The sequence below is a fragment of the Rhinichthys klamathensis genome, unplaced genomic scaffold, assembly GCF_029890125.1.
Source record: "Rhinichthys klamathensis goyatoka isolate OS25496 unplaced genomic scaffold, OSU_Roscu_1.1 h1tg000040l_1, whole genome shotgun sequence".
NCBI lineage: Eukaryota > Metazoa > Chordata > Actinopteri > Cypriniformes > Leuciscidae > Rhinichthys > Rhinichthys klamathensis.
The window spans coordinates 15,507,305-15,519,963 of record NW_026606587.1 but is presented as its reverse complement, the minus strand read 5'-3'; the positions used below and the strand labels follow the sequence as shown (position 1 = coordinate 15,519,963).

General features: G+C 38.1%; 1 protein-coding gene across 5 annotated transcripts in view; it reads right to left on the bottom strand.

The window, feature by feature from the left end:
- The window catches only part of cacna1db (calcium channel, voltage-dependent, L type, alpha 1D subunit, b), a 145,712-nt gene that overhangs the window by 114,380 nt on the left and 18,673 nt on the right, over window positions 1–12,659 (bottom strand). For all 5 annotated transcript variants that reach the window (XM_056246929.1, XM_056246930.1, XM_056246931.1 and 2 more), the window contains exon 4: window positions 3,864–4,003. In XM_056246929.1, the coding sequence (XP_056102904.1) occupies window positions 3,864–4,003 (140 nt within the window). The remainder of the gene's footprint in view (window positions 1–3,863; window positions 4,004–12,659) is intronic.

The window sequence follows — 12,659 nt, the reverse complement described above, 5'->3', positions numbered from 1 at the left end:
CGTATCGATCTTGCCGAATCAGGTACTCAAGTTTTAGAATTGAGTGACGTCAGTGAGGAGACGTTGGTGACATCATCTGCTACATGACATCACTGCAAAAAACTACTTTTGGAACCTTTATTATTAGGAGTTTACTGTGTGTGTTCTTAATCATGTGCAAATAGATATAGACAAAAGAGAAAATGTTGATCTGCATCACAGTTACAGTACAAACTACCAACAAGGTAAACTTTGCACAGATGGTTATGTTGCTTAAGTGAGATGAAAAGCAATATTCAAGAAGTTCAGGAAAGTTACACCATGTCGTAGTGAATTTCATGGCAATGAAAAAAATGCCGATGTTGACAAGTGTGAAAACTATAGTGATGACAAAGACTCATGCTAAAGGCAGTGCAACATTACAAATACTATTTACAGAGATTACAAATGACTCGAGGACATAATATGCGTAGTTTGGGAGAAATAAAATGTACATATGTGGCTTCAACAACTACATGCATTTAAACTTGTGGAGCGCATCTCAAACCACCTCCTGAAATGGTTTAGGTGATCAGATTTAAATTAGTCTCGAACTTGCTTCAGAGGGCATTTGTCTTAGTGACCAGGTGTAAATAGGCCCAATGTCAAGCCAGGTGGGTTTTCTCTTTCTTATTTCATGGATCTGTATGAAATGACACTCATCTGGCGCCAGGGCTTGAGGACGCCACAGATGAGATTCAGCGTGATCCCTAAGGATCCGACATCTACCATGACCTCTGACCTCATGCACTGGGTTCCCTCCCGCCTGACTGCAGTTAATCACATTAAATCAGATAGATCATAGATCAGACATTTGATCAGGTTGTAAGCCCTTGTGAACAGCTTTGTGCCAAAATCCTTGGCATATTTACTAAAATCCTTTCAACAATTACTAGCTGACATGAGCTTCTTCCAACAGAGCTGTTTAATCATGATGTCGATTTGTAGGTCAACCCAAAATACCGGGTTCATTCGCCATCATTAAAAGATCATTAAACACATGCATTTGAAGACCACATTTGATGCTAAACACAAAAGCTAGCTCTTTTAGGTGAGAACTAATGTTTATTAAACCTGTTCATCAGATTAAGTTAACATGTCCCTTCATTAGATGTTGATTAACTGCTTGGTTCACATACACTACTGTTCAAAAGTTTGGGGTCAGTGAGAATTTTATTTTTATTTTTTGGAGGAAAGAAATCAATACTTTTATTTATCAAGGAATAATTAATTTGATCGAAAGTGACAGTAAAGACATTTATAATGTTACAAAAGTCTTTTGAACTTCCTATTCATCAAAGAATCCTAAAACAAACAAAAAAACTGTACAACTGACAGACCAACAACTGTTTCAACATTGATAATAATAATAAATGTTTCTTGAGCATCAAATCCTCATATTATACTGATTTGTGAAGGATCATTTGACACTGAAGACACTGACACTGGTGATGCTGAAAATTCAGCTTTGATCACAGGAATAAATTACACTTTACTATATATTCACACAGAAAACAGCTGATTTACACTGGAGATAATATTTAATACTATAACTGATTTTTGTTGTATTTTTAATCAAATAAGCGCAGCCATGGTTAGCAGAAGAGAATTCTTTTAAAAGTATTTAAAATCGTACCGACCCCAAACTTTTGAACGGTAGTGTATATTACTTTTTCAATGTCTTTATGAACTTTTTGAATCTTGAAAAATTTGGTTGCAAAAATTAGAAGAGAATATTAAAAAATATCTACATTTGCAAAAGTCGTGTGGGTTTGAGTAATTGATAAACTACTGTACATAACTCATGACAAAAATAAGGGAATGCCCGTTTACTCTTTTTAACTATAAACTATAAGATTGCTCATATATTAACTTACAAATGAACAATTTTAAAAATAATTTACTTTATAATTATTTCTTGTTGAATAGTATATGTAACATTATGGCTGTATAAAGCACAAAATGATCAACAAAAACAGCCTTTAATGAATAAATCTAAAACGTAACATGCAGGACTACAGAATAGCACAAACACATGAACATAAATGAGACTAAACACAGAACAAAAGTAACTAAGATAAATGATCATACAAGGAGACTAATCAAAGGAACTGGGAACAGGTGAAACTAATTAGAAACCATGACAACGGATGATAATACAGGAACTGTTGTCGGCCAATGAATATTGGCATGAGGTTACAATGCTGACGCTGATGCCATTCCTCATAGCATCAACACCAAGACGCAGTGTCGAACCCTACATTTTATTCATATATCACCCGGAATCCATCTTAGCCAGCCGATTATTTTAATGAGCACATATGAAGAGTCATGTCACAAACAGCTATGAAATTACGAGACAGGTCACAATTTTGCGAGTATGTTCACACACATGTGACTTGCACATTTGGTACAAGAAAAAAATAAAAGACACTTATAAATATATGTTAATAAACCTTTGTCATGCTTTGAAAAAGTACACTTATTTTGATGTGCTGACTAAGCACATGTAAAGCCTCAAAATTGTATTTTAGATTTAAAGTTAATGTATTTTAAATGTACTAAATTGCAATATCACTAAAAATGTGTAATTACAAACATATTTGAATACACAAATTACAAAATTACATTGAACTATATTAAAGGCACAATATGTAAGATGTTTTCGCCACAAGAGGGCGCAGTTTCCAACAATAACACAGGCGTAGGATGATGACGCAGTGATGAGCTGAATGATGGGACTTGCTGTCAAGCTGATGGATCTAATAATGTTTATGGATGAGTGCAAACATTCATGTTTTTTAACATTACAGTGGTATGAAGCAGGTCGCGATTGCTAAAGAGACAGATCACACGCGAGTCCCGCGGATATAAAGGAATAAGGACATTTAATTCTACCGAACTAAGTGCTGGATTACTCACACAGGTCAGTTTATTAGACGAATTAAACTTGTGAGGTAACGCAGCGCTGCTTCACTCGGTCTAACGTTACACTATCACACTAAACGCCGTTTAAATGTGTGTTGAAAGTTATAATGTTATACTACGTGTTAGTTCGTTTGCTATACGAAACTAGCAGTAACGTTAAGCTAGATCAGCATTAGAATAACATACTGACCATATTCTAACATTTCATCATGTTGAGCTAACGTTATAAAACTAACATTGATTTGTTTTATGTACATTTGCTCACCTGTCTAATAAAGCTGTCGTGACTCGTGAAGCTCTGTCGAGTCCAAGTTAGCCGCGGACGCTAGCTCTCGGCATCTCACAAACACCACGCTGATGTTGATCCTCATTTTAGTTCTCCTTGTTTGTCCCAAAGTCTGCTTGCCATGGTCTATGTTTGAAAGAAACAAGAACTGCGTGCCGCTAAACGTTACGCACTACGCAGTTGTCCACGTCTGTCGCCATGGTTACGTCATGGCTATGGCAGTATGAGCGGAAACCGAGGATAGCGCGGATATTGCGTCATTGACAGGCGACATTTTTTTCCCGGGACGGCCACTTATTTAAAATTGGAATTTCTCTGAAATAAAAAATCTTTGGAGACTTTTGGGATATTGTAAGTACACAACTGCAGGAAATATATCACACTGTGCAAGTGATTTTTGGATATTTTATTACATATTGTACCTTTAAATCTAGCATTAGTTGAACTTGCATTTAATAAAGGTAAATACATTTTCATTTAATTGTAACTAACATGCAATTTAGTGTCTGAAAACAGTTCACACTTAAGTATATTCTTATAAAGTATATTATTACAGTAATAATGCTAAAGTGCACTTCGTTTTTACAAGGGTAACCCTGTAAAGGAATATAAAAACGAACTGTTCACTCACCCAACGATGACGATGACAAAATCCAGCATATTCCAGCCGTTTCTCACATAGGAGTTCTGGTGCATCACCAGTCCATACGCGATGATCTTCAGGAAGGTTTCAATCGTGAAAATGATCAGGAAGGCATATTCTACTGTTTCCTGTGAAACACGATGATAGAACAGAGAGATTTTAGTATCTTGTTTTATTATTTGTGGGACAAGAGCATGTACATAATGTAAATTAATATTAAAGGGGTGGTATAATGCCCTTTTCACAAGATGTAAAATAAGTCTCTGATGTCCCCAGAGCGTGTATGTAAAGTTTTAGCTCAAAATACCCCACATATATTTTTATAAAGCAATTAAAATTGTCACTTTTTGAGGGTGAGCAAAAACACACAGTTTTTGTGTCTGTCCCTTTAAATGCAAATGAGCTGCTGCTCCCGGCACAGAGGGCGGAGCTTCAACAGCTCGTGTCCTTTTACCTCACACAGACGTGCACTTAAAATTTAAAAAACTTTTAGCCTTTTATGTCCAAACCGGAGTCAGACAAAGATGGAGAGACTCAAGAAGAAGTGACAACATGTAGAAGCAACAGGACATTTCTGAATTTCTTAGCATATTCTGCCATGATAATCCATAAATTGGATTCCCAGAGGCGGGGTTTACGTAAATTCTAGGGTTAGTGATGTCACTAACATTGTGTAGTTCCTACCAGCCGTTTGTTGTAGTCCTTAAAAAGCGATTTCTGTAAAAGAAAATATCTCCCTTTGCTTTGAACTTTGAGCGTTGTAACTTTGCAGATGTTGTTTATGCTCAAACAGCAACATTACACACCAACTAAAGTTAGAAAAGTCAAATCATAATCAACCACCCCTTTAACCTGGATTGACCAAAGAGAAAAATCTCAATATGCACAAAATATTCAACTGTTACTTTTGATTTTGTTTAACAAAATGGCAGAACAATGGTACAAAGTAATGTTTGTCCAATACATGTGTTTTTGGTTTCCCAATCCTCAAAACGTACAGCCTTTCTCTTTACCCGTAATGTGTTAAAACTGTTAGTCCATCACTAAATTACAATACACTCAAATAAATAAATAAACAACGAATTCAAATCATCACATCAGATTTTAAAAATCCACCACAATATATGTCCTGTTTCCAAGTCCATGTCCAGATTCAATCCTAAACGCTTCGAAAAGTGTAAAAAGGCCCAATCTGGCAAGCGCTTCCCACAGCCAATTTATAACTCTGCCTAAAACATGCCTTTATTCAGCCTAAATTCAGATGTCCAGCAGCATATAGTGTGTGTTGTCTACCAACAAGCATTCTCACCGCAATACACTCATAAAAACACAGATGATAACAGTTAATAATAAAAAAAAAGACACATGTTGTGCAACATTACTTTACTGTAAGCTATTTTTCTATTTCTAGTGGATGTTTTGCACGATATATCATCGTATTATTGAGTATTGCACAGTATTCAGTGAAGCAGGCTCAGCCATTACAACTACAGTGTGTGTTTGAGTCCATACTTCCCCATACAATAAAGGCAAAAAAGTCAGGCCATGGTTTCATGTGGTTTCACCTTGGTCATTGATGTGAATGTTGTCTTTGGCCGCGTCTCAAGCGACAGGTGACCGGATGACAATGGCTAAGCCACAGCACTAAGAATAGCTACAATGACTAGATTAATCCCATTTGAACAATACAATCTCATTGCTGAACACTGCATGTCTGTGCACAACAAATCAGTCACAGATTTCCACATACTGCAATACAAGGCACTTTTCCAAACCTGGATGTTGACAATGCATTGATTGATTTTACGTCACCCGCCCTCCTTTGTCTTAAAGCACTTAAGCTTATCAAATACTTCAGGTACATTCACTAGCTGTGGACTTCAGTTACATAAGGACCGAGTCTGAGGACAAAGGCAACCCGTTCGATGGCCACAGGGACGCAGTGTCCGGTTTAGTGGGCGGCAGATTTAGACTAATGAGTCTATGTGCAGTACAGCGGCTGAAGATGCTGTAGTTTATAAAATGGTCATTTGCTGAGTGAACTTTCTCTTAAAACACACCTGGACCAAAGTAAACTGATCCCAGAGCTTGTTTCGGGATTTCTGAAGCTCAGTTAAGACTTCTTGCTTGTAGTCAGGTTCACTATATATTTTTGTGGGAATTTTGGGGGGATTTGCTAAACTATACATTTTTGGAAAGGTTATTGTATAAGGAGTCAGAAAATCAATGTTTGCATTTGCCCAGATGTCTATGTGGCGGCCATATTGGATTTTTTTTAAATGGCCGCCGTAAAACTTTAATTTGTAATATCTCGGCTTCTGAATAAGCTGGAATGTTGATTTTAACTGATAAACCCACATTTTCAGGGTCAGGGAATCCAATGGTGCTAGTTAAAAAGCTACAAGACGTTACCACATTAACCCAAAGATGCATAAATGGGTCAAAAATGACCCGGTGTGGTTGTTTTCTTGCAACATCATTGTAATGAAAAGTTGTTCGCATTTAATATTCCATGTTCCTTAAAAACAATGTTTTTTTTTAATCATCCCATTGAAATACATCCACAATATGGGTAAAAAAAAACTACACATCACAAGCAGTTGATCAGATAACTTGGAGTTCCTTTTATTGAAGAGTTTAAAATTAGCTAATGTAAAACGTGGATGTTCTGGAACTATCGACATGCACATTTAGACCACAGTATGATTAAGCAACCTTTTTAATTATACAGTTTCTATACATCATCATAATCATCATCGCTTTCATACATCACGGCTTGGGAATCGTCATCGTTCTGGCACTGGCTGCTGCACTGACACATGTCAGTACAAGCTAAGTCCTTAGCTCTGCAGGAGCACCTCCCAGAAGAGCAGTCAGATATACACTTGCATTGAACCAACTCAAGGATGGCCTTTGGGGCTGGGAGGAAATCTGTGGTCACTGGTTTGAGCATGCCATCTGAGTGTTTGAAGTATCCGTTTTGAAGAGGATCCAGCGGTGGATCCTGCAGAGCAATGGCTGCCTGTGCCCATACTCTTGTTTGGACATGGACTCTCAAGATGTGCTGCTTCAGAGTTCCAAGTGTTGGAGGGAGCTTGTCACTTTCTGCCCTATGTTTGCAGAAGAGATGCCATCGCAGTTGAGGGATTGCCTTGATGTTGATCCCCTTGGGTGAGTAAGCTGCACAAGGATTCCAGGGCTGACAGCATTCCTTCTGTCACATCTGCTTCATCCAAAAGCATCTGCAGAGCTTTGACAATATCTTCATCTGCTTTGAGGTAGACCTGCAGCCAGGTTGCCTTGCCTATGCGGGAGAACCTTCCTGTGTTGTCAGCCCCAGTGAATGCATGGAAGGCTGGCAAAGCCTTTGCTCTTTCTTTACCTAGAGCTCGCCACAGTGGTTCAATCTGCACAACACCAGAGGCCATAGAAATGGATGTGTTCTTCAACATGAGATCATAGTTTGCTGTGACTAGCACTAAAACATCTGTATCTGGTGAGAAAAACACCAACTGTGCATCATGTGGGTTTCTCTGTGAAGCCAGCACAGCCTGGTGGATCAGCAGTGTGTCTGCTTCTTCGTGGTTGTTTTCTTCAAAGACAAGGTCTTTGTTGCTCCTAGTGAGCCCAGAAGCAGATGTGATGATCAGCTTGGAGGATCCCTTGTTGTACTCCAGAGTTTTGGCAGCAAGATATTCAGTCAGATCACTCTTAGTTTTGTCATGGGAGAGGAACCTGCTCATTGGGATGTGTTTGATGCTGGTGTCATCTCTGACTTGATACTGAATAGAAGCGTTTCCTTGTCTTCGTTTATCTCTAGTTGCACTCTTCAGAGAATCTGCCCTATATGTGTCAAACACGAGGATGATTTCATCATAATCTCGTGTTAGTTGCATCAGTCTGTCATTTAAGCAGCCACTCAGATCCTTGACTGTCAATACAGTCGCTGTTTTTTTGCTCAGCTTCTGCACAAGCACCATACCGTCCACCAGTGCTATCTTCCGACTTGGCTGATCAGTAGATGTGAGGTCTGTGAGTCCTGTATGCATTACATCTTGGTGAGTAGAACTTCCAACTTGAGGCAGCTGATGGTCTTCATGGGGCATGTCTTCTTTTGTCAACTTCTCAAGTAGATCGATTAACTTGGACTTGTCATTGCATGGCAGAATTGTTCCATCAGGAGCGAACAGTGCTCTTGGTGTCAGAGTGAATTCATAGTTTCCTATGGCCTCTTTCTGGTTGATGTCTCGATTTGACCTAGCAAGTACCACCAGCCTTGCAAACAGGTCCTTGGTCTCCTTCAGATCCACAGTATTGTCTCTGAGTTTCACTGTAATCTTCTTGTTCCCAGACAGGAACATCTTGTTGTTCTCTTTCTTCACAGGGGCCCAGAGGCTGACATCTCCATTGATACGCTCTGACACATAGTCTTCATACAACTTCTGGCCAGTGACATCAGCATTCAAGATCTGTTGTACATACTCATCTGGGATGTAGGCTTGCGTGATCACATTGTGCAGGTTGTCACCTTCATTGGTAAAGGGGTTTCCATGGCTGAGGTATGGCTGCCTTGATCTTGTCGATTGTATCATGTGCCCTCTTGACTGCATTTGGCCCAAGCTCATGATGCTCTTTGATTCTGTCAGCTTCCATGTCAAACTGACTCTTGAACTCTTTTGACATACGAGAAAGTTCTGGTGTGACCATGAAAAATCTCTGTCTGGCATTGGCATTGTTGGAGATGCCAATGATCCCAGAGCTAATCTTCATTAGCTTGTTTAGGTGTTCGCATGCATGGTCTGCCCCAACAGACACAAAGGGAATGACACTCTTGGTGACTGATATCTGCTCAAGGTGATTGGTCCTCAAGTCATGCATGTCTGTAAAACAATGTTCTTAAGGGATGACACTTCTGATATAGCAAGTCTGAGGAAGAGCCATTGGCTCGAAAAATCACTGCAAATAAAATCTTTCAACAGGAACTTTGCTACTTTGTGTGTGGATCACTCTCAGCACGCATTCTAGTAGGTTAGCAATGTACATGTCTTTGTAATGAAAAGTTATTTCATATTCCAGCTGTTCTTCAAAAAATAAAGATTTTTTATATCACTCATTAAAACATGTAATATTTATTGTGGGAATGATTACAAAGATATTGCAAGAAAACAACCACACAGGGTAATTGTTTACTTACTTATGCATCTATGGCTTAATGTGGTAACATCTTGTAGCTTTTTAACTAGCACCATTGGTTTCCTTGACCCTTACAGTGTGGGTTTATCAGTAAAAATCAACATTCCAGTTTATTCAGAAGTCGAGATATTACAATTTTAAATTTTACGGCGGCCATTTTTAAACTTCAATATGACATCTGAGCAAATGCAAACATTGATTTTCTGACTCCTTATACAATAACCTTTCCAAAAATGTATAGTCTAGCAAATCCCCAAAAAATTCCCACAAAGGTTAAAATAAGAATATAACGAACCTGACTATTGGCAAAGTTTGACTGTCATTTGCATTGCAATTATTGTTTTAAATAGTTAGTTATGGCACAGCAAATTCTTATTTGTTTTATAGTGTGTCAATTTGGAAGCTTGTTTCTGCTATGGAATAAAGTTCTGTCACTTTTTATCTCACAATTATGACTTTATAACTCGGTTTATATCTCACAAGTGCGAGTTGTAAAGTCAGAATTGTGAGCTAAACGGTTGCAATTACCTTTAATATTTCCATAAGTAACAGGCCTGGGACTCTTTCTGCAGAGTCATTGAGTTTGTTAAAGTCCCCCTTGTGGTGAAAATCCAGCTTATAATGTTGTTTATATGTCTATGTGGTGTTTTTAATATGCTTTAAGACAAACCATGTGTAAATTCATAAGTCAACAGCATTGCTGAGTATTTTCTGCTTAAAACTGCAGTGAACCAAAGACAGTCTCAAAAACACGGTTTGAAATCGCTGGTGTTTCTGACGTCACAAACGACCTTGTAACCAATCAGATCAACGTGTGATCGTCAACCAGTGGATCTCTGAGCTGAGTGAGTGAGTGGAGGCGGGGCTCATTTGCATATTCATAGAACCGCGCATACTAAATGAGGCAAGGGTGTCGAGTTACATTCAAGATATTTGAAAAAAACATGTCATTTTGGTGATCAAAGGTGAGTTTTAAGTGATAAAATTATTGACTGCAGGAGGACTTTTAACATTTTTTTTTTTTTTTAAATAGGGTTGTCCGTGTTTGAGAATGTGTTGTGGGTGTCTGGGATGACTGTGAGATTTCCCGGCCGGAAATGTTGTCCCAGTCCGCCTCTGCTCACAGCATGGCTGATATGTGGAACAACAGTACTCGCAATTACTTTAAAATTGTTAATTTCTACCAGCCTTCTTTGGAAAGCTGCTGTATAGATATTAAGGTGTCAAAAACAGGTCAGTTCTCACCACAGTTCTGGAAAATGCGGAAACAACACAGCAATGGTGTCAGTCCAGACAGTTTTATTTATTCAGTAGCAAAAGATCTTACAAATGAATGTTTGTTCACTACTCATGCAACAAAAATAACAAATATATTATTATATGTGTATTGTATACACATTTTATTTCCGTAATTACATTTTAATTTAATTAAGTCTGCTACTCTGCTAAAATATCATTTTTAATCGCTTTTTTTATCATCTTTGAGATCATAATTCTGTAAGTGGTTTGATCGTTTAACACACTCGCAGTGAGGACAGATGGCATTCGTGTCTGAGATTATGGTACCTAAATACATCTTTACATAAATCAAACTCAAGAGAATCAGTGATTGATAACAAGCCTGTCGCTCGTCAGCAGGACGGGAACCCATGCAAGCAGACGCTGTGAAGTGACTGAGTGTTTTAAGCACTTCTTTTATGGTGTCAAGAATAATTATGAAACAGCATCTTCTCACAGGACAAGGCTGCATGAATCCCATAGATGTAACAATATTGACTTCAAACGTGGAAGCAGAAATCAGCAAAAAAATCAGTAAATTATCCACTACACTCTTAAAAATAAAGGTTTTAAAAAGATTTTTCTTGCAATGCCATAGAAGAACCATTTTTGTTTCCTTAAAGAACCTTTAATTGCATTGTTTTAATGAAACAGTTCTTAAAGTCTCCCTGTAGCCAATCATTATATCCCTTAAAACTAATCTTTGATCACCAATATTACATATTTGAATGTTTTTTTCCTTGAAAAAAAATCTTCATGCCTTAAAATAGCTTGAATGTAACCCGACACCCCTGCCTCATTTAGTATGCGCGGTTCTATGAATATGCAAATGAGCCCCGCCTCCACTCACTCACTCAGCTCAGAGATCCACTGGTTGACGATCACACGTTGATCTGATTGGTTACAAGGTCGTTTGTGACGTCAGAAACACCAGCGATTTCAAACCGTGTGTTTGAGACTGTCTTTGGTTCACTGCAGTTTTAAGCAGAAAATACTCAGCAATGATGTCGACTTATGAACTTACACATGGTGTGTCTTAAAGCATATTAAAAACACCACATAGACACATAAACAACATTAAAAGCTGGATTTTCACCACAGGGGGACTTAAATAAGAAGCATTTTTCTTAGTGTGAAGAACATTTTTAAAATTCTAAAGCAACTTTTTTCACTATTAAGAACCTTTTGTGCAATGGAAATTTTCCATGGATATTAAAGATATTTATTTTAAACTTTATTTTTAATAGTCTATACAATATAATGTTATGATTATCTTCCACCATGTGCAGAATTTAGCTTACATATTTTTTTAAAGTCCCCCTGTGGTGTAAATCCAGCATTTAATGTTGTTTATGTGTCTATGTGGTGTTTTTAATATGCTTTATGACAAACCATGTGTAAGTTCATAAGTCGACAGCATTGCTGAGTATTTTCTGCTTAAAACTGCAGTGAACCAAAGACAGTCTCAAAAACACGGTTTGAAATCGCTGGTGTTTCTGACGTCACAAACGACCTTGTAACCAATCAGATCAACGTGTGATCGTCAACCAGTGGATCTCTGAGCTGAGTGAGTGAGTGGAGGCGGGGCTCATTTGCATATTCATAGAACCGCGCATACTAAATGAGGCAAGGGTGTCGAGTTACATTCAAGATATTTTAAAGCATGAAGACAATTTTTTCAAGTAATAAGTGCTTAAATATGTAATTTTGGAGATCAAAGATGAGTTTTAAGGGATACAATGATTGGCTACAGGGGGACTTTAACATTGAAAAATTGCGAGTGTTCAATTTAAAAATAACCTAAACAATACATTAGCATTAGCTATTTGTCCAATTTAAATGTGACATTCAAAGAAATTGAATTCATTACATATGCTGAATGATCTGAACAACTGATTCTCATTCTTGCACTGATTCTATAGCCTCCATCAGCCTGCAAACAAACATGCAGCGGCCGCAACTTTACTATGGATTTGCTTGCTAACCTGGATATTTTTCAGTAAAAATGATCAGAACACTTTCATCTCGTCGCGTGTGAACTTGCCTGATGCTTTACACAATGAAATGAGTCGTAATGTTCTGCCATTGCACTGAATTCACCATGAAAATGCATTTTCATTTACCAATCAAATCCTGAAATAAGAATGCGTGTAATCGAACAGCTGGTCGACTGAAATAAGGGCCGTAGCGTGAGAAAGAGAGACAGTGGGTAGAGATGAGAGAGTGAGTGAAGATATAATCCTCCTATGATCCTCTTTCCCACCCCTCCACCCTCCCGGGTTGCAGACGGGCTCGTGTCACTCACACAGCTCG